General features: G+C 42.7%; 1 protein-coding gene across 6 annotated transcripts in view; it reads left to right on the forward strand.

Annotated features, from left to right (window-relative positions):
- PKP4 (plakophilin 4) overlaps positions 1-22,446 on the forward strand; it is a 65,708-nt gene that overhangs the window by 6,910 nt on the left and 36,352 nt on the right. For 5 of the 6 annotated variants that reach the window (XM_053947501.1, XM_053947502.1, XM_053947504.1 and 2 more), the window contains exon 2: positions 20,128-20,261. In XM_053947501.1, coding sequence (XP_053803476.1) covers positions 20,133-20,261 — 129 coding nt within the window. In that variant the 5' untranslated portion in view covers positions 20,128-20,132. Of the gene's footprint in view, positions 1-20,127; positions 20,262-22,446 lie in introns of those variants that run through there. The other variant, XM_053947507.1, reaches the window with a different exon arrangement.

Genomic DNA, 22,446 nt, shown 5'->3' on the forward strand with positions numbered 1-22,446 from the left:
TACCTACATTCTTATTGAGAAATAATGCAGCAGTATTGAAATTATAGCCTATTGTGAAAGGAGATTTAATTTGTATCATACTGGTGGCTAAACTCCAAATTGGCATGGCCCTCTGTGAAGTAGAAAAAATCTGTGCTCCATAGAGCTTACAGGCAGAAAGACAAAACTTATGAAACGGCTGGAGAAGATACCAAGAGCATGCCTTTCTGTAACACACACCTTATCCAGAGTGCTTGTGAGCCAGTGCTAAACCTGGCCTGTGTGATTTGATTCAGCCTCAATCCAAGGTATACTGACAGAACTTGCCACCTGTTGCTGCTCCATAGCCTTCATAGCCAGCTTTGTCCTCATAACTAATGTAATGAAAATACCCAGTTCCATATTGCAGCTGAAATTGAAAATATTGGCAGTGAGATGACTGATACAATGCATCACTTGTTCCTGGGAGCATGTTCATATTTTGATGGGAGATGAAAAAACATTGAACCCAGAAATCTCAGACTGGCTTGTAGACTTGTGAGATGTGCCTGTTTGCTCTGTGTTATGTGGACTATCACATAAAGAAAGAAAATTCTGAGTTTTCTTAGGTTTGCTCTTGTTCCTTAGCATAAATCATAGCAACAGCATACACTGAGATTTGGGAAATTTCACTGTCATTAAATACATTCTTTTCCAGAAGATACTTTAAAAAAAAAATCCTAGTTTAGTGTTTTTCACAGATTAGACAGACTGGCAGAAAAACTTTCTGTGGTTCAAAAATTTGACACTTCTTAAGGAAGTTCTGAAATTCTGGTAGAGAGCACTGCCTGTTATGGGATGCTTTTTGTTCAGGCTGACGTACTCAGTCTTTCAACACTCAGAGTTTTTTAATTTAGTTGTGGAACCCAGGTTATTTTTAAACAGGAAAAAAAAATCACCAGGTCATGTACTGACACTGAGATAAAATCAAAAGACTGCAGCAACAAAAGACCCAAATCCCCCCCCCCCCCGCCCAAAAAATCCTGAAGATATGCAGTGAAGAAGTGTTGAATTAGAAAAGCACACTGAATGCAGGAACTGGATTTGTCTGATCAGCTACTGAGTTTTATTTTGGCCAACTTGAGTGCTCTGAAAGGAGCCACCCACTGTCCATCGGGAGCTGCTGCTGCATTGATCCAGTCTGGAAATGTAGTCGCTCAGTAGAGGAGGATAACATTTTTTATTAAACTTAATGCATTTATTGCCCTTCATAATGGGTAGATTTTAAATATCTTATTTACTGTTGTAAATATAGATACAAAAGAAGATATCCTCAATCACAACTTCCTGCTTTTAGGAGGTGTGAAGTGCTGTAGATTTAGGAAGTCTTGCCTTGTTACAATACAGCAAATTCTGTTTTAGTGATACAGTTCACTGTATTAGTTAATATGGTAATATTGATTGTTTTGTATTACTAGTATATTGATTTAACCTATAATATAAATATTAATATATTTCAGACTGAAATTTGAAATACTAAAGGAAGTTACTTTTTTTTAGATAGCAAAGATAATTCAAGTTATTGCAATTTTTCCAGAATTTTCCTTTGTTTTCTCTGCATCTCAATGCATCACAGGAGTCATATTGCAACAGAACAAAAATATTTTACTGTGGCAATAGTCCAGGGTTTTTGTTCTTTGGTTTTGTTGGTTTTTTTAGAAAGTTGAAGAATATGCTTTATGTGCAGCAGTGCTCACTGTGGGATGATATTTCCCCTGGTCAGGTGTTGTCAGTTCAGAAGTGACCATGTGGTGGAGGCTGTGTTGGGCAGGCCTGCGTGCACCTCTCACAGGTAGAGCAGCTGTGGAAGTTCCAGCTCAATGACTGCATGAAAGCCCGGTCTGCACCAACCCAAATAACAAACCCCTGTGCCAGGCTGGCCTGCTGGGGCTGCTGCAGGAACACCTGGAGTCCTCAGCTCTTCACTGAGTGTTGGAGCTGCTTTCCCAGAGTTTACTGAATCCTGGCTTTCTGAAGTGATTGTTCTCCAACTTGGTGTTGTGATTGAGCGTGGTGAAAACAAAGGACTCTGCTGCGCAGACACTTTCTGTGTTTTGAAGCATAAACATGACCCTTTTCCTGTGCATGGGAGCTGATTGAACACGCTTTAGAAGAATGCCCTGGTGTGAAAAGTTCAGACAGCCCTTCCTTCAGCTGTGCAGCACTCAGGAAGGCCTGCAGCTGCCTTCTGCTTGTATGGAAGGTCCTCACACAATGAAGAGCTGCTAACTCTGAGCAGATCACTTCTAGAGTTGCTCTTTGCTTCCCTTGGAGCTGATAATTGGTTCTTCCTTCCTCCAGGTTCCCTGACACAAGCAGGCCTTTGGAAGAACTTGTTACTGTTGTCTGCATGGCAGATAGCCACCTGCCTGTGAGGGTTTTCTTTCCAAATATTTGACGTGTCTGTCTCACTTCCAAATCTTTATGGGCAAACTTCAACATGTTGGAGGAAGGGGAGGCAGGCTGTGCTGCTGCATGGATTGTGTTCGGCTGTTTCCCTCCTTGCACAGGATCTCACGGAGGCTGCCTTCACTTTGATCTCCGGACTTAAACTATCATCTAGCTGACTGAAATGGTTTGCATCTTGCACAGGATTATAGCCAGAATGGAGATTTTTATCTTGGAATTTTTTTTATCTTGGATTTTTATCTTGGAAGCAAAAATGCCTTGTAAGTCCAGAAATTCAAGGGTGGTGTGTCCTTTTCCCTAGTACAAACATAAATACTACATGTGAAAGCTCTGCTATGTCATGCTGCTAATGCCCAGGAACTAATTAACAACCAGCCCCAGAGCCTCTGCTCCAGCAACTTATAACAGCCTGGGGCAGGAGGAGAGCAGGGTTGTACTTGGGATGTCTACACAGGCTTCTTTGTAAATTCTTGCAACATTTATTAACCCTCCCATTGTACTGCTGTCTTTTGGATTTACACTTGTCAATGTATTTTGTTATGTCTTATACCAAGATATGAGGTGAAAATCCTTATGGAAAAGTTTAGCCTGTTGAAATTCAAAATTGTTAAGCTCACTTGACCTGTATTTCAGAACCAAGTTTTGGTTGGTTCTAGACAACAGATGAGTAACCACTGTTCTGCAATGTCTTTTGTTGCAAGAATCACTTGTACTTGGAGCTTTTAAAAGATTCCTTACAGAATATGGGAAAAAAACTTCTGGGAAACAGCTAATGCTTGGTGTTCCTTCAAAGTATTTATCCATTTTACACAACTTTTTAAAAGATATTGTGAGTTGGAATTTATCTCCTTTACAATTACATCCCCATAATTTAGCTGAATCTAGTAATTCCAGACTGGAAGATGCAGTGTTTGTGCAGCCAGCTCATTTCCTAGTGGAGGCTGGGAGAGAGCCCTGGGGTACAGAACAGCCACTGCTCAGGTCCCTGTCAGTCGGGATTAGCCAGAGGCATCTCTGCTCTGCTGCACTGGAGCTGTTCTGAAGGGTTTGTGGATAGTTTACCATGTGCTTGTGATATTTGGACCTTTTCAGTCTCTGAAGTGGCGCAATTCAGTGGGAAAACAATGTTTGTCACTGAGGATATGCTGTTTTTTGGAATATAGTCCTTTTAATGCATTGGCTGATCTCTCACATAGTGCATGGAGTGAGCAGCTCTCTGTTTCAGTGTTGGGGACTTAGTTTGCCTTCCAAAAGCCCATACTGATGGACACCTTGTATGCGCCAAAGTTCAGACTTCTTGCCAATGTACTTTTTCAATATGAATGTGAATCAGTTTGGTGTGTTAAATTTGAGACTTACGACTTCATAAATTTATGAACACTAACGGCACCCTTTCAGTTTTAGGTGTGCATCAGTTTTTCACTGAGTTTTCCTTGAAACAAAAGCTGGTGTTTGATATGATTAATCTTGTCCAGTATACTGACAGTGGGCCTGTGAAGCTGTCTGAGGTGGTGCTAATCCCTGGCTTTATTTCTGTTTTGCCTTTTTTGTCTCAAAGTGTGCGTTAGGAGCCGCAGTGGCTGTGCCTCTCATCTGGCCAACATTGATCATTTCTTCTTCTAGATGAAAGAACCTGTCTGTCAAACTTCCTGCAGTGTAGGATGTGTGGGTTTACATGGCAGATTCAAAGAGAATGGTGACTTGTGTGCAGAGTGACTTGGGTAGGGGACAGTCAGCGTGTCCCCCAAATTATTGTTTATCTTGGCACAAGTACAACTGTGATACTCATTTGGGTCAGTTAGAGCAGCTGTGGCCTTGACTTGCTCCTGCACTGGGCAGACAGGATCAGATCCCTCTTTATGCTAGATGAACTTAAATCGAGATGTGAAGTCTTGACACAGTACTAGAGGAGGGAGACAAAGTGACTTGAACTAATGGTTTTCACATGCCAGCTTGTACTTTAAATGAGGTGGAACTTGAACGTGTGATTTTGTGAATATGCAGCCGTTCCTGGCATTGTTGGAGTGCTATGGGTGGATGCTAAATGCAGTAATAGCTTTGGTTGTTAGTTGTATGTATGAAGATACAGGTGTATGTTTTATTACAGTCCTAACTGAAACGGCCCTACCACAGCAGGAAAGCAAGCAAATCACCTTGATTTGACCTTAACATTTTCCAGCTGCAGACATGCCAGCAGAATGTGAATCAAAACAGTAATGCCAGTAAACACATCCCAGAGGAGCCAGCTACTTTCTGCTGGTTTAACTCTGATTGAAGGAGTTTGACTCCCCTTAAGGTAGATATTATTTTATTTGTACAAATAAGAAAAAATAAGTCAGATGTACTGGTATGATAGGAATCCTCTCTATGGATCCTAACAGTGCAATTACAACAGTGGAGAAAATAGCCATCAGTAATTCTATTCTCAAATGGTATAGTCATTATACTTTTTTACTTTTCCAAAATGTTCATTTCAGTGGGAAATTTCCTAATTTGTAGCTACAGTGATAGATTTCTTTATGGTCATTTAAGACCTGTTTGGTCTTCTCTCAAATGTTTCCTTATCCTTATTTTTACACCCAAGTATCCATAGAAAACAGTATCTTCTCAGTTTCTATTTTGAAAGGTTTCTGGTGATGAAAAAGGAGGATTTTGTTTCTTTATCATCATGACAGCCTTTGAATTCAGGCAGACCAGCAGAACCAACTGCAAATGTGAGAATCAAGGCCTGTGCCAGGTGCTGAGTTAACTTCCATTTCGTTCTAAGGGGATCAACACTTCAGATTCTCTGCTGGAAGTGTGTTTTTGATGCCCTGTACAACAGCATGTGCCATCACTGAGGCCATCTCACAGGAGCAGCTATGTTCTTCTCTCCAGTTACCTCTTGGGGATGACCTTGCTGTCTGTCACCTAAACTTTCTTTGGTCACTATCTGTGACTTGGGTAAAGAGCATTGGCAAGCTTAATACCCCATGTCCTTCTTGCCTACCAATCCCACCCCCCTCCCCCCAAATTTGGAAGATATGAAGGCCCTTTGTTTTGCTGGTGTTAAGCGTGATCAATCACAAGGGAATTCCTAGTGGAAAAGCGGCTGGAGAAGTTAATTCTACTTCTTTGTCTTCCTTCCCTTAAGCAGGCTGCATACATAATGACGGTCATTTGACAACAGAGATTGTGTTTGCCTTTGTCTGAGGTACCTGCTGGGCTGTTACCTGGCTGTGTTTTCTCTGCAGACAGATGTTTCTATCATTCTTAGTTGCTGTGCTGCTTTAGCTTGCTTGCCTCTAGCTTTCTCATAACTCCATTATTATTTGACTTGGAAAACCAGCAGCAGACAGGGAGATTCCTCCTCTCCCCTTAGGCTAGGAAGGGACCATCAACCTTCTTTTGCATTTGCATCTCTTTTTAAAAGCAGGTATGCTTCCCAGATAAGGACTCCTCTATTAGCTTAGTTACATGCCTCTGTGTCTCATTCCTTCCACTGCTTTGGATAGCTATGGATTTATTTGGGAGCAGGAGATCAGCTCTGCTGGATTCAGCTGGTTCATATCACCACACTGTTTTCTATTTCATAAGACTGGTTCTTCTCAAATCCACCACTTAAGTTACAGTTCTGCCTACTTGAATTATCTTTCCATTTAGAAATGGAATTAGTCTATAATGATGTGGTCCATGGCAATTTTGGCAACTGATTTTTTTCTGTTCTGTTTTTTAGGCTTGAGTTTGTTGCATAATCTTTCTTATTTAACTGCATTTTTTTGTCACCATATCCATTAAACGAGCAGCTGTGCCCCATAATCAGCACTGTGCTGATTATTCATGCCTCCATTGATGTCTAGAGCAGCTGGGTCTCACAGGACCAAGATTCTGGTGGTATCTGTTTCTAATAGAGCTTGCACCCTAAAGTGTGAGTGGCCACTACTAGCAGCTGTCTCTTCTCTGCTGTTGGAGATGGACTGAACAGTGTTAATGGCTATGCTGTAAACCTCTGTCATTTGTCATGTGAAGGAACTCCAGTTACAAAACTGAACAGCCTCCAGAGAGGTAATTACCTTCTATGACTTTTCTTGGTGACATGACTGTTCCTATCCTTTCAATTTTGCTTTGGTCAGTGGGTTTTAAAATTCACTGATGGATTAAGATTGTAACCAATAAATTACAAATATGACAGAGAAGTCTATTGTGAGGACAGTGAATTGATAGCTTACTAAGGAAGCCTGTTTTTCTCTGTTGGAAGTTCATAGCTTTGAGCATGCTGTACTTTGTACCAGTGCAAGTTTTTCAATCTTTTGCTAGGGGGTTGTCAGTGAGGTTTGGTCATCAGTTCTTTAGAATTCAGTGTGAAACCTGCAGTTCATATTGCCATTCCAGTAAACAGTTTCACTTTCAGGAAGACTTACTTGAGGTTAATGGAGTCTAAAGACTTGTCCCACCCCTGCATGGTGTTTGTTGGTCTAAGGTGTAGGACAAGTAACCAGCCTTGTGTCAGAGCTCTTTCCTGTGCCAGCTCTACCACCTTTTCCTTTCTTGAAATTCTTTCATTTCTCATTCCTGTGCAGGACAGGGTTAGTGATGGTAGTGATCTTGGTTTTGAAAGAGTATCAGACTGGCTCCACCAAGATGAGGGCTGGCTCCCTGGCACTGCTTCTGGCCTCAGAGGCACAGGTGAGCCAGCAGTGCCACAGTGCTCCCGCCGTCCCTGGTGCCGGGGCCACAGCAGCAGTGTGTGGGCAGGACAGTACTCCTGGGAGGAAGCCTGGGTTGCTCTGGGCTGGATTATCACCCTGGCATGGTTCTGCTCAGCCCTCGTGCTGTGTTTGGCTGGTGGCTGCCCTGCCTCAAGGGAGCTGTGCTCGGGTCCCCGAGTGCCCAAGGACAGCAGCTCTCCAGGACGTCACCCCGAGACACGCGGGCAGGGTACTCTGTCAGTTCAGTTGTAAGTAAATGCTGTCTTTTAAGGTGACCATAAATGACAAGGGACTTCTTGCTTATTCCTGGGCATATTCTTTCTGTGGCTCACCAAGAGGATGATGACGGGCAGCAGCAGCATCAGTATTAAGAACAGATAAAAATGGGACAAGGTAATGCGTGTGCATGTTTACCCTGCTGTACGGGAATGTGCTGATCTGAAGTCTGCATTAATAACCTTGCTGAGGGCTACTTTTAAAACATATAAGGAAAGACTTTGACAGTATTCATCAGGAGATGTGTTCTGAGTGTTATTTGGAATTTACCAGCAACATTACTGTAGAGAAACAACTTATGAAATGTATTTGCAATTTTAAAGAAGCAACTTCTTTAAAAACCTTATTTGAATTAATAATTATGTGCAGACTATATATATATGACATTTTTCATCAAGTTTTTATTGGGCTTTAGTTTGACAAAAGATGTGCAGTGTTACACATTTCTTTTAAACACAGTATGTGTAAGGTAGATTTTTGAGCCTACTTTTGCCCCTCTTGCTGGACATGTTCACATTTGCTCTGGTATTTGCAGCTTTACCTCTTAGGTCAAATGAGAATGGAAATAATAGAGAATGTCCTATATTATATTAAGTTAAAGAATAAAAACCAATAGTGTGAACCTCTATAGAATTCCTGTGCTATTGCTGAAAAGTTCACTTTTAAATGTTTTGGGTTTGAAGTGGTCTCTCACAAATAGGCAAGAAAATGCTATTAGGTGGATATGCGTTCTGTTACTATCTGTAATTTATCCTGCTGTCTGTGATGCTGAGAAGATGAGTAGCAGCTGCCTTGGAGCACCTTACTGAAATGGTTCATTTTAGGCAGGATAAATGGTTTGTGTGCCAAGGATTTCCCAGTTGTGCAGTACAGAAATGGGGTGTTGGTGAATTCCTCCCTTCCGCACAGGCCCGGGCTCAGCGCTGCATCCTGCCAAAGGGGGGCCCGTTCCTGCTGCTGCCTGTGCCCAAAAGGACAGCTCAACAGCAGCTTTCTGAAATTGTGCATATTCCTATGGGGCTGAAGTAAGGCATTCTAAAAATGGAAAGATATGCCTCTAACTACAATTACCCCGTAAGCGTTACATAAAAGAGCAATAAAGAGCAATCTTGCAAGTGGTGGAAGTGCATTCTTTTCTGCTGGTGTCATCCAGGAGTGTATTTCCTGAGTTGTTGTATTGACGTTCTCCTGGACTTGCAGAGAGCAAGCAGGAGCAGGCTTTCTCAGGTTTGAAAGTGGAAATCCCCTAAAACACTAATTAATTGTTGTATTTTTTAAGACTTTAAATTGCGCAATTTTCCCAACTCCCTCCTTGTTACTGAGAGGCTTTGCTTTTGATCACTGCCTTTTAAACCCTTCATTCTGAGATTTGTGTTACAGCACAGTGAAAATAACTGGTTGAGTTTGTATCTTCACTGTTGGTAGATGTGCTTATTTAAATATATCAGTATTAATTGTCAGGCATATCTAAATCCTAAGTGTGAACATGAAATTTTTTCTATTATGTGTAGATGTGAAATGATCTAAAAAATTGTTTTTTAATTTGGAAGGGCAAAAAGGAAACTTTGAATTCCTTTGAATTCCTTTGAATTTGGAAGGGCAAAAAGGAACCCCTGTATTCCACTTAGAGAAGACAGCAACACTTAAATAATTAATGTGATTTATGTTGTCTGATACTGGCAAGAATGTAGCTGTAGCTCTTTTAAATATTATCCTTGATTATTGTTTTGTCTTTCCTGCAGTGACTTCAGTATTTTGGCTGTTACTGCTTTTCCCAAAAGTCTCTGCTTTATATCCAAACACAGGCAACTTCTGCATAAAATTTGCTTTGCTTTGGTTGCTTTCTTCTGACTTTTCAATTGATCCAGCTTGAAACTGGGCACACAAAACTTCAGCAAAGCAGTCTGGGAAGATTGTGCATTTTCAATGCACTGCAAAATGGAAAAGAAGCAGGAGGGATCAGTGAGGTACCTTTTCTTTTCTTTTCCCTCTCTTTTCTTTGCCACGGGAAGGTACTTGGATTACAGGCATCCCAGCTTTGTGTTTTCCTCAGAGCTGTTGTTTTGCTGTATCTGTTTCGATGCAGGACTTGGTTCTCTGTGTCAGCTGTGTCCCCTGGAGTGTGGGTGAGGCAGGGCTATGTGTGGGAGGTGATAGGAAATTGGGTATTGCTGGGCTCGATGAACAGGCTTCAGCGTTTGGTGTGTTGGGGTCGGCTGGTTTTGAGCTTGCTGTTTGTTTTAAGCTGGATTCTCCTGTAGTTCCTGACCTCTGCCTGCTGGCCCACCGCTCCCTGCTTTGTGTGTCCCCTGCCCCAGCCGTGCCCCATGGAATGCCTGCGAGTGCCAGCTTCTGCTGCTGTCACAGGGAGCCTGGGCACAGCTGTGACAGAGCCCACTCCCAACTGCCTTTCCATGCAAGTGAACTGCTGCTTTGGTTTCAGCTTCCTAAGGAGGTGCTCTGGTCAGCTCCCTTTTCCCCAGTGTTCTCACCTGGGCTTTCTTGGTTGTGTCTCACAAAGCCACATGGCAGTGTCAAGACTTTGCACCAAATGTGTTTCTCTAGTGCTCTTGTTGTTGAACAAAATTAAGTAGATTTGATAAAAAAAAATCCAGGCTCTTTCCTAACACTTGAAATTCTAGTGCCTGATACTGGTTTTGGTGTGCTTAATTGCCCTGCTCAGGAATTAGCGTGTGACTAGAATATAGGGCAGGGAATTAAAAGGTAGAAATAAGATTGGTGTTGTTGTGACAACTATTTGAGATTCCTTTGATGTTAGCATTTAAAATACATTTGAGTCATACTTTCAGTCTTCCAGGAACTGAGGCAGGAAAGCTATCTAAATTGCGTCTCCAACTGGTAAACTTTGATGCAAAATGTTGCCATCTCATGACAAAATTGCATGCCTTTAGCAGATTTTACAGGAAGAAATCTTTTTCACTGTGAGAAGAAAATCACATCTTAGGATCTTGTAGTGCTGCATAAAGATGCAGTTCTGCCACACAGCAGGAAGCCTGTGAATGCTGTTCTTAAAGTTTCTCCTTGTTTTAACTGAGCATCAGCAAAGAACCATATGCCTTCACTCAGTATTTGTTTTGCTTCTTGACCATTTCCACACTTAATCTTCATTCCTTCAATATATAGTTTTCTGTCTCTGAATTTTTTTGTTGCTGTATGCCGGATTGCCTACATTTTGCACTGTAGATATCTGTTTTGGAATGTCGTTACAATTATTGACATGATTTAATGTACCATTGACCTGACTTTTCCCCCTCTGGCACTTCTGCAAAAGGTTTCCCTGCCTAGCAAGACACTTTAACCTGAGTCTGCCTAATTTTGTATCTGTGTTTCTGTCACCTACTCCTTCTACAGGAAGGCATATGGGTCACTTGGATGGGAACAGTTTGTGTGATTTTGTGTTTATCAACTTTGGCTCATTCATCTTTCTTTGTGGTTTTCCTCAAATTACTCAGTTGTCCTTGATCTCCTCTAATTGTGATATCATTTGTAAATTTTGGTGTTCACAACTCTTCATCTCTTCATAAAGTATTGGTAGAAATACTAAATTATCTACAGAGTAGAGTTATGTGTAATCCTACTACAGTACTTTAAATTTTGAGGGGTGAACAAAATCAAATACACCTCGGAAAAATAATATTAATCTTTGGGATACTGGAGAACTGATGGAAGTATTGGTAACTGTGGCCTGAAAACACAGATGCTTGTTGTCTAATTCTTATATTTTGCTTCTACATTCAATTTTTTTTTTTTTTTTTTTTTTTTTACCTTCTAGCTTGGAGAACAGAAGAGGAGACAGTTTCATTTGCTTAAATGTAAAAGTTTGCAGGTAGTGTTCTTGGCAGCAAACAGAGTTTTGCTGTGCAGTTCTATTTCAGGGCAAAAGGAAGAGTAAACTGCAGTTTAGTAATTGACTAAACTTCATTTTAGTAAAATCTTTTGCTAATCAGAAGCCATGTTTATTGTTAAACAGTGGTATTCCTCAATTTATGTTTATGGTATGCAAGAATTTGACATTTCTGTAGTAGTCATTTGGGCAGGAGTATCCACCGGTAGCACTGAAGAATTCCTAAATGTATCCTGAATAAAAGCAGGGTTTCAGCATCATCAACAAAAGCAGTTTTTCAGTTTTGCAGGGGCACAGTCGGGTTGCTGTCCCTGCCAAAGGCAGCTGAGCTGCTGCTGGCTGAGCTGCTGAGGCACGGCTGTCCCTGCAGATGTGGGGCCTGTGGTGCCAGTGAACACACAGCTGTGCAAGGGGAAGTGCTGCTCACAGCTGCTTGGGTTCTGAAGGCAGGCTATGACCGGCGCTGGTAGTGAACAGCTCCAGACCATCTCAGGGATACGTGTGAGAGCACATCGCTCAAAAACTGGCATTGTCCAAACAGGGGGAGCTGTGGGAGTCTGGCTCTCCAGCTGTCTTTTGTAATGGGGATTGTAGCTGATAATTGTTAGCATTGAGAAAATATTTTGTATAATAATTTTTTTTCAAATATGTATGACAAAGTTGAGAAGCATACTTTCATAAAGGCATATAACATATATTTGGGTTGTTAATACTTCTAGCTGAGGCATGTCTCCCTGCATTCTCTAGTGAGCATTCTCTCTAGCAATAACATAGTCACACTCTAAGCAGTAATTTTGCTAGGAGAAAATACAAGTAGAAATTGAACAGCAGCTGCAACCATTGTTGTGGTTGGTAGTGGTCGTATCTGTACTTAGAGCCATTCTCATTTTAATTGCCATTTGCTTGTTTGTAGTTTTCAGGTGGGGGATGGAGCAGGTATGGGTTTGGAGCTGGGGCACGGGGCAGCACAGCACACCTGTGCTGCAGGTTCTCAGTCTGCATGTTGTTCTGTGAAATTCATTCTGAAGGACTTCATACCCACATTAATTGCATCTATTCCAATACCAAACTGAGAATTTATCCTTCTGTGCATGGTTGAATGAGTAATTGATGAATGTCCTTGCCACCTGACAGTCTGTTTAGAAAACCTAAAATCCTTCTGTGATGCTGCGTGTCCCTCCTCCCCCTCAGTCTGTGATACAAGACTGAACTTCATCCCTTGAGATCAATCTGCTGTCTGTTTGCTATTCTGCAGAGCTGGCATTGAGCACTGTGCTCTGATGAGGCCGTGTTCAATGGCTGTGGATTTAGATACCTCAGCAGAAAAGAGCAACACAGACATGGGATGGTCCAAAGGGAAGGTTCAGATTTGGGGTCTCTTTTTTCTTATAAGTCATGGAGCCTTGTTGACTTAAACTACTGAGAACTCTTATTTGTTGCCATATAGCTTCTCATACTTCATACCTTTGCCAAGTGTAAATGCTCTCCAGACATCCATCCTTCAGATGACAAAGAGGCTTCTTTTCAGGTGATCTACAGACAGTGCCTCAGGCCTTGAAGGATGTGGCTATAAATATGTCTTTATTCAAAATGGTTGTCTTGCTGTACATGTCTTATACCTTCTGGTGAATGGTTAGTTTGAAAGCTATAAAAGATACTAGTCTCGTCAGCATGTTACAACTAGATATTTGTGGATGTAGAATCTTGCTTGCTCACTGGAGCGGAGTTAAAGTATGTAGCCATCAGCCAAAAAAACCCAAAAAACTGTCTTTTCCTAGGAACTGTAACAAAAATATGTTTATCAAAAAGCTAGGGTAATGTACATTTTAAGATTTTAATTAGGACATAGTACCAAATGGTTTTTGAATCTGCATATATTTAAGTTCAAAAAAAAAAAAAAAGAAAAGTAGGTCTTGTAAAGAAAAAGGGATTAGGAAGAGGCTAAATTTAGTGGTAAATCAGTTAAACACATCTCCCACATTTCTCAGGCAACAGGTCAGTTGCGAGTAGGTTTCCTTTTTGACTATGGGACTCAGTCTGCACAGCTGTGCAGGTGGTTTATATCCTGCCATTACTGAAGTTACTTTCTTCCATGTTTTCATCAGATAATGTGTTTATTTTCTTGGTTTCATCCTTAAGTCTGCATGAACTTGTGCACTACTAATGCCCATAATGAAAACGTATCTCTGAACACAGTGGCTAGCCTGCAGTTATGTTTGGAATATCTTCCCCTACTGCATCTGGAAATTTCAAACCCTGTATTTTATGTAAACACTGGAGCCATCTTTCACAGAATCCATTTTTAGTTGCTTGCATCATCTTTGCAAGTGGGTAAGTTGTCATCTGCTGCCTCTCCATCCAAAGACATTCTGCGGGCTGGCAGACAACGCAGAGCGTGGTTCAGTCGCTTGGTTGCAGGAAGCTTGAGCATGTGAATCCCTGCTCTGGCCTTGCAGCAGGGTGGAACCAATGGGAACTGCTCCTACCTGGAAGTGTTCTGACAGCTCTGTGAAGGAACCTGAAAACAGATCAATTTTAATGATATCTTCCTGTAAAAACTAGAAATGCAGTACGTCTTGTTCAAGTTTTGACTTCTCATGCGCACTGTAAAGGATGAGCAGAGTCTTTGAACGTGAGCTGAGATTTTCCTTGTTGCTCTAAGTGTAGATATACAAGAATAACTTTGCCATGTAGTAAATAATGTTAGTGTCCCAGCAAGTTGATTTTAGCTTATAGCAGCTTTTCCCCTCTGTACTAATGAGTATTTGTCTAATATCATTGGTAATTTATTATCATTGCTTGAGTTACCCTTGTAGCTAGATAAATATGAGGATTTTCAGTGATGAGAGGTTGCCCATTGTTTTTCTCATGTTGCCCTCATGAAATAAATACATTATTATTATTATTATTATTATTATTATTATTATTATTATTATTATTATTATGTCCTAGCTGGCAGAGTTGGTAAGAATTGTATTACCTCTTCAGCATGAATTGTGCTGGTGACTGTTCTTACTGGCTGCAGGTCAGCAGTGGGAGGCTCAGAAACAGAACAGAGGTAAGAAGCAAATTTGGAAGAATAACCAATGTAAGGAAGGCAGGAGGAATACAAAGGGAAGGGATTAAGATGTTGTGAAAAAGCAGCACTTCTGTCTGGCATCAATCCTCAAAAGGTCTGGCTTTTTCTTGGGCCTGCACTAAAAGAAGTGGGATTATTCAGTACTGGCAAAGCTGTCTGGATATGTCTAAGAAAATAACAGGAGGAGCTCTGACAAGTGGGGAGTAGAGATTAATGACAATGAAAACTTAAAGTATGGTTTACTACACTTGGTTTAGTGATTTCTCACATTTCTTCTCTGTTTCTCAGTAGTGCGTTCTTGCTTCCTTGGGTCAGTGATTGCTTGGCTGCAAGATCAGCTGGCTCAGGAAGACACAGCCCCATCTGGACCCCAAAAGCATGGCTGTGTCAGATGAACTCCCTGAGCTGCTGGCTTTGCAGTGTTTGACCAGTCGGTCAGACACAAAAGAAGGTATTTCCCAGGTTCCTGCCCTGTGTGCTGAGAGCAGTGTGAGAGCCCGACTGCCCTGCTGCTGGAGCCGCCGGGTGACTCTGCCCAGCCCAGTGCAGGGGTCTGTGGAAGGAGAAGGGCTGGGAGGCTTTAGGAGCTGGTGCTTGTGTGAGCCACATGAGCAGAGCAGGGGGTGCACAGTGGAGGCAGCACTGTCCTCTGGAGGGGTAGTTATGGGGCTGTTTAGGTAGGCTTTGCTTAAGCAAATCCCACAGTTGCCCAGTGTGGTGGTCCCTGCCAAACCCTCCCTGGATGGAAAGCTGGCTTTATGGTGGCTTGGTTTGCTCTGCTTTGATTTACTGTGTGGTTTCATAAAGCCATTTGAGTGAGTCTCTACAGAAGAAAGGCTGGGAAAACCACTGTTCTCAAAATTATTTTAGGTATTTCAAAGTGGAGGCTTCAAATTGAGCAGCTTTGTCTTTCTTGCACACTTGATCTGGACATGCCAGCCTGGAACTAGGTTATCACTGCTTTTGGCCTTTACTTCTAAAGAATAGGTGTTAAGAATTTTCTTGGACTTATGCTACAAGATGAACTATTTAAGTATTTTCCTGAAAAATTATCTAAGTGGTTGAAAGACATTATTTTTCACCAGAGACTGAAATGCACAGCAAATTCTCACTGTCCTCCATGTTTCCAAGCTTCTCACATTATACTCTTGAGCTCCATTAGAGCCATTTACACCATGTACAAGTCTTAGTACTGCAACATCCACCAAAAGATCATTCCAGAACATTTAAAGCTTCCAGTTCTTGTGTATTCTTTGTGATAGCAGAGAATTTAGTGTGTAAACTTTGATGTTCAGTGATGTTAAGATGTAGTCAGGTGTGCTGAAATGCACTGAACAGAGCTATAAACAGTAAAATACATTTTCTGAGTTTTCATTGTGGCTACAGAGATCCTAGATCTTCAGTGTGCAGGAGCAGTTTGAGAATTAAAACAACTGGAATGCAGGGAAGCATTAAGGTGCATTTCTGATGGTACCTGTTTGAACTGCCTGATCCATCAGTGCCCAGGGCTTGCAGAGAGCAGCCCAGGGCAGGACCTAGGAAACTACAGCATGGGGCTGTGGGGGATGAGGGTTTGGACAGCCTGGGAAAAATGTGGGAGCAGTCTGCTGTTCTGGGTGATGTCTAACTGCTCGGCCATGACAGGCAAAATAACTGTGAACCTAATTTTCTTGAGGTATGAAATCCAGTTGCTAGTTTTCCAGTAATGAATTAGTTATTTATCCCCAAATGAGTGGTAGCACAAGTCCAGGGAGTATTTTGAGTGGATAAATCCCAGTCTTATGTAGGGAAGAAAGGAGTTTGTATTAACTCTTCTCAACTTCTTACTCATAGCAGATTTCAAGGCTCTCACAAAACCTACTCTTGCTATTTCCCGTTCCTATAAGGTGAAGATGAGAGCCTGCCTTGACTTTGGGAGTTCCTGTGCTTAAGCAACATCCCTAGACAGAGGTGTGGGGGTGAGGATTGGGCCCTGGAGAGCTTCTCCTGCTCCCTTACTCTCCTGTGCTGTCACCCGAGCCCAGGGGCCTGGCAGGACGGTGGGGAGGGGATGGGCAGACTCGTTTATTAGCTCAAGTGTGTGCCTAAGTGTTTGTAGGATGAGAGCCAACAGTTATTTAATGTTGGAATCAAGATTAGAAAATCAGTAACTTTGCCAAGAAATGTGTTAATTGAAGGAACATCAGTTGAAACAACTGCCTATGTGAAAGGGTGTAGGTCTGTGATTACATCTCTTAACACTGAGATAGATGTACATTTAGCACTGACACCTTCACTAATAATTAATTTGATTGGTTTTTATCTGGATGTTTTTATTAGCTACTCAATACTGGGTATATTTTCTGTTCCAATGAATTAGCACACTTTCCAGCCAGCTCAGAGGGATGTTTTCTGGACTGATTTGTTACAGAAATCTACTACAGATAGGTTGAGAAGTTATTCACAGTGTTGGGATGAGAAGAGAGAGAAAACTGTGGAAAAGACAAATTGAGATTGTTTCACTGCTGTATTTTCTTCTTCTCTCCTGGAAATCCCAAACTACAGCAGACACTGCCCTGTTACGTTCAGGTGGAGACACAGTGGGTTATATGGACCAGCAAGCAGCCCCTTCTGAGAGAAGCACATTTGTAACTTGTGGGTTTTTGAGACTTGTCCTTTAGATTGCTTAGCAGATGTTTCTAAATGAAGAAAAGGCTCAATTGGGTAGTTTTATTACTTGATATGCTTCCAAATTTATCACATCATTTAGAAACCTGAAACATTGAGTTATAGTCATAAAAGAACTATGGTAAGCGACATAAAAAATCAGGTATGACACATGGAATTGTAGCATGTATTCTGTGATTTGGGTTCTTACTGCTTGATTAAAGAGTTTGTTTTCAGAAGTAAAACTTCGAAGAAACCATTTCTATTTTCTAAAACTATAAAGTTGTGCATTTGACTTTTCAAAATCCTATTATACAACTATTAGAGGTTGTTTTTTATTCTGCTTGCTTAATTGCTGTTTAATGGGTTCTGTGGAAACAGTCTTTGAAGCTTTAGTTGTGCGCCCACCTGACATGCAGCTTGTGACAGGCTCGGTGTGGCAGCATTTGTATCTGCAAGCTGAAACCAATAAAAATAGTGTTTCAAAAATGGCCTGATATGTCTAGTTATTCATTTGTGGCAGCTTGGAAGTCAAGTAGCATTTAATGTCGCTTTATTTGTCGAGTGTGAGTTCTGTTGCAGTTGCAGTTGACGGAGGTCTCCCGCAGCCCTGCACACCCACGGGCCGGAGCTCGGCTGAGCACGGGCACTCCCTGTGGGAGCTGCCGTGGGTGAGTGCGGAGGCTGTGCCCTGCCCAGGGTGCCCTGACTGTGCTGGGCAGGAGGGAATGTTCACCGTGCACCCTGGAACTTGGCCATGAGGAGGACAGCGTGGCGTGGTCCTCACAGTGCCATGTCGGTGGTGAGGGGAGACCCGTGTCTGTGGGGAGAGAAGGTGAGGGGAGCACCGTGTCTGTGGGGAGAGAAGGTGAGGGGAGCACCGTGTCTGTGGGGAGAGAAGGTGAGGGGAGACCCACGTCTGTGGGGAGAGAAGGTGAGGGGAGACCCGCGTCTGTGGGGAGAGAAGGTGAGGGGAGACCCGCGTCTGTGGGGAGAGAAGGTGAGGGGAGACCCACGTCTGTGGGGAGAGAAGGTGAGGGGAGCACCGTGTCTGTGGGGAGAGAAGGTGAGGGGAGACCCGTGTCTGTGGGGAGAGAAGGTGAGGGGAGCACCGTGTCTGTGGGGAGAGAAGGTGAGGGGAGTGCCATGTCTGTGGGGAGAGAAGGTGAGGGGAGACCCGTGTCTGTGGGGAGGGAAGGTGAGGGGAGCGCCATGTCTATGGGGAGGGAAGGTGAGGGGAGCACCGTGTCTGTGGGGAGAGAAGGTGAGGGGAGCGCCGTGTCTGTGGGGAGAGAAGGTGAGGGGAGCACCGTGTCTGTGGGGAGGGAAGGTGAGGGGAGCGCCATGTCAAGGGGAGAAGGCAGTAGAGTGGCTCTTGGTGTGGCTGGGCTAGCATGTTCAGGTGTCCTTGTGCAGTCCTGACAGCAGAAACCTTTGTGCAGTTTCTTTTGCCGTGTTCCAGAAGATAAGTGTGGTGTGGGTGTATGGTAAGAATGGGCTGTTCATACAAGCTCATTTCAGGGTATGTACAGGGCAGCCTCCCTGTGCTTCGCTTCAAGGTGCTGAGGGGAAAAGTCCTGCCTTGCTGAGCTGGGCTCGTTGTGTTTGGGAAGCAGCTTTTCTTTCTCCATTTGCAGTGGTGGAAGCTGGTGGGTGACCAGGCTTCTGCACCACAGGTTATCCCCATGACTGCTCCACAGCCTCTTATCACTCATCTCACCTGGTGTTCCCCAAAAACTCTTTGGTTCCCTCAGTGGCTGATGTGAAACTGCACGTGAACCGTGTCACAAGCTCTTTTAGCAGACTGGAACAGGGGGGTTAATAAAGACCCCATGCTAAGGCCAGAAGAGCTCATGGGCCTGAAGAGGAGCCATTCCTCTCACAGCCCATACGCTGCTGTACAAGAGCAGAACGAAAGCTCTTGTTGTTACACCGTCACCTCTCCATTAGCAGCGCAGCCCTCTTCTGACAGCACCGGGCTTTGCCTTTGCCTGTGCTCTGCGTACACGGTGAGGGAGAAACCTCACAAGAGGCCAGCGATCCCAGGAGAGATCCCTCCAGAGTCAACTCAAATCCCCTTTCAACCCTGTCAGAAACATGCAGCTCTGCAGTACAGGTGTGCACTGATCCTGTGCATTGCCCTGTGCTCATTCAGGTGCTCATGGCTAATACAGCTCCACACTGAGGGGTCTCATGGGTCCATTCCTGGCCTTTGCAGCCTAAGCATCTCCTCACCCTTTGAGTAATGAATGGAATGAGGAAAGAGTCTGTTCCTGTTTGTCTGCCCTAGGAATACTGGATGTGTTTCTTCTGAAAATCTAAAATGAAATATGTATTACTTCTAACATTAGACCTCACAAGCTTTATTTTCTGAAGGAAATTAAAGCGTGGTATCTGTGTAGAAGCTTTGTGAATGCCGCTTACTTGCTGTTTTCAAAGCGTTAAACACACTTTGTAACTATCTCTGTCATATTGGTTAATAGTGACTTTGATAATTGAACAAATTAATTGCTCTTTTCCATGGATTGGAATTGTTAGTGTGCTGCCTGTGAAATAACACAGCTTGGGATTATTGGACGCTAATCCTGTCAGTCCTTTCTACACTATCCATAGCCCAGGGCAATTGCTTTAACTTTAGCCTTTTAATTTCCTCTTTTGCAAAAAGAGCATTGGAAGCGTTGCTCCCATTAAGCTTTTATTACCATAATTAGTCTCTTCCGTAGTTTGTTCCTGACAGCAGAGCATTCTGCTGTTATGTGTCATTCTTCTGTGCTGAAAACTGCATGTGGTAAACTTAGACTGATCCTGGGTGTGCTTAATAGTTAACACTAGTATTTTTCATGCATCTTGAATTGTGCTAGTTTTATTAACCACCACAAAATAGTGTTTTTAAAAATAATCTTGAAGCATTATGCAGGCTGCTTGCTCCTGCCCAACCCTTGAGTTGTGTGGGTGATTCTGGTCTCCATATGTGAAGGTGAAACACAGTCACACAGCATAGATTGAGTAATGCAAAGTTCTCTGCTAATTTAGTTAAGTTTGGAAAGCTTCTAGAAAAAAATGAATATAATTCATAATCCTGAAAACTTGGGTTTTAAACATCAGTGTCTGAAAATGTAAACTATATTGAAATCTTGTTATTGCAGGCAAAATGCCAGCCCCTGAGCAGAGCCCAATGGTGGAGGAGGGGCTGCCACAGACAGCACAGGAGACTTCCACAGGCCCAGGCATGGAACCAGAGACTACTGCCACGACCATTTTAGCTTCTGTAAAGGAACAGGTATCTGCCTCATTTTCAGCAGTTCATCAGTTCAGAGTGTGTGTGGAGTAACCGCTGTCTCTTACTGCATTGCTGCAACAGCCAGCACTGTTTGTTTCTGTAGCGTGTGACCCAGTGCCACCATAGTCTATTTCGTGTATCGGTTTTGGAATCTGAATATAAGGGGTTCAGTTACCTGCGTTAAACAGAAGCATCATTCTGGTATTCTGTATCCCTTGGAATGTCTGCACTGCTGTTATAAGTCAGACTGGAAATGCAGGTTTAGTGGCAAAGAAAGAGGAAAATCTAGTGTAGAATTGATGCAACATTAGAATCAGTCCTTCTAAGTCCTGCAAAGCCAAATGTTCAGTGCTACAAAGTCCCGCACATACAGATTAGGTATGACAATTGTACTTTATTAAAAAATGGTCTTTAAACTCGGAGTTTGTTTTCAGTTATCAATACCAAGGTAGTAATACATTTTAAATCTGCAGCACGTTTATGGGTGTGTACCTAAAGTGATAATTTCTGCAGGAAAAATAAAATTGCATTTGCAATCAAATTCAGCCTTAAAAGATCATTGTAAAGATCATTCAAGTGGGAAAAATAGCAATTCTACAAGGAAACACTCTAGTTAAAGTTTTTATTGTTTTTTTTTTTTTTAAATTTAAGGAACACAAAGGGAGAAGGGATACTTTGGTTTTCATTGTATCATACTGAGAAATAATGATCATCTTTGTTGACTTTATACACAAACTGTAACATCTGAACCTCAGAATAAATCTGCTTTGCTGTGTCTGTTTGGGAACTTACATGAAGATGAATCACAGCTTTATTTAAGATGGTAGCTCTGAATGCAAATGATATATTATTTCTTATGTTGTCCCATTTAATATTTCTTTAAAAGGTGAGAATTAGGTTATATCTTCTTGATATCAACAGTTTTCCTACCCATAATATCTTACTGTTAAACAAAAATTTTCTGCAGGATAATGAAATTTTAATCTTAGTTTTTGTGCCTAAATTAATAGTTTCAAAAGTAATTTAAGGTGACAATAGCAACCCGAAAAATCTTAGCAGTGTTAATATTCACATTTGCAGTGTGCAGGATATCACTGCCAGAGGCTGTTGCAGTGTGAGAGATCAGCCAAGAGTTGCAGATACCTTCAGTCCCCTCTCTCCAAACAACAGTTTGCTGTGTGCCATCTTAGCCTGTCACAAATGGCCACTAGGACTCATTTGCCTGAAGTACGTTGGTGGTGACTTTAAGTCACTGCATTTTATGCTGCAGCACACAAGGAGTGTGCTCACAGTGTGGCCGAGGTGCTGAGCAGTGGCAGTGCCAGAGCTGGGCTCCCACAGGGATCCCCTGCCCAGGAGCTGCAGTGGCAGTGCCAGAGCTGGGCTCCCACAGGGATCCCGTGCCCAGGAGCTGCAGTGGCAGTGTCAGAGCTGGGCTCCCACAGGGATCCTGTGCGCAGGAGCTGCAGTGGCAGTGCCAGAGCTGGGCTCCCACAGGGATCCTGTGCGCAGGAGCTGCAGTGGCAGTGCCAGAGCTGGGCTCCCACAGGGATCCCCTGCCCAGGAGCTGCAGTGGCAGTGCCAGAGCTGGGCTCCCACAGGGATCCCGTGCCCAGGAGCTGCAGTGGCAGTGTCAGAGCTGGGCTCTGCAGGCAGGAATCCCTTGCCCAGGACAGCTCCGTGCTCCAGCTGTGCTGGATCCCACCAAGTGAGCAGGCAGGGCAGTGCTGTTGGGAACAGCTCCAGACATGAGTGTGCACTAAAGGCTTTTGTTAGTGTTCCTTTGCCTGCCCAAGCAATGTTTGTGTCTTTTTATTAGTCCTAGAAAAAAAATATAATGGAATATTTCTTTCTTTTGAAAAGGAGGTTAAAAGCTCTTCCTCTTTCCATTTATAAAAAGACTATTAAAAATGTTGCTATTACATAACTAAATTCTAATGAAAGCAAAAAAAAATTAAATAGTCATTTATCATCAGCGTTGCACAAACTTCAGAATTGGAGCCTTACTGTGAAATGTACAGACACATAAGCTGAGTGTGAGGGGAGGAAGATGTAAATTGTCCTTCAGTCTTGGAAGTGATAATATGAAAGAATTAAGAACTGAACTGCTGCTTTCTGGTATTTTTTCTGTTGATAATAATTAAGGACACTGACATGTTCAACACCCTTCCTGTGTGGCAGAAAG

Source organism: Vidua chalybeata, chromosome 7 (assembly GCF_026979565.1).
Source record: "Vidua chalybeata isolate OUT-0048 chromosome 7, bVidCha1 merged haplotype, whole genome shotgun sequence".
Classification (NCBI taxonomy): domain Eukaryota; kingdom Metazoa; phylum Chordata; class Aves; order Passeriformes; family Viduidae; genus Vidua; species Vidua chalybeata.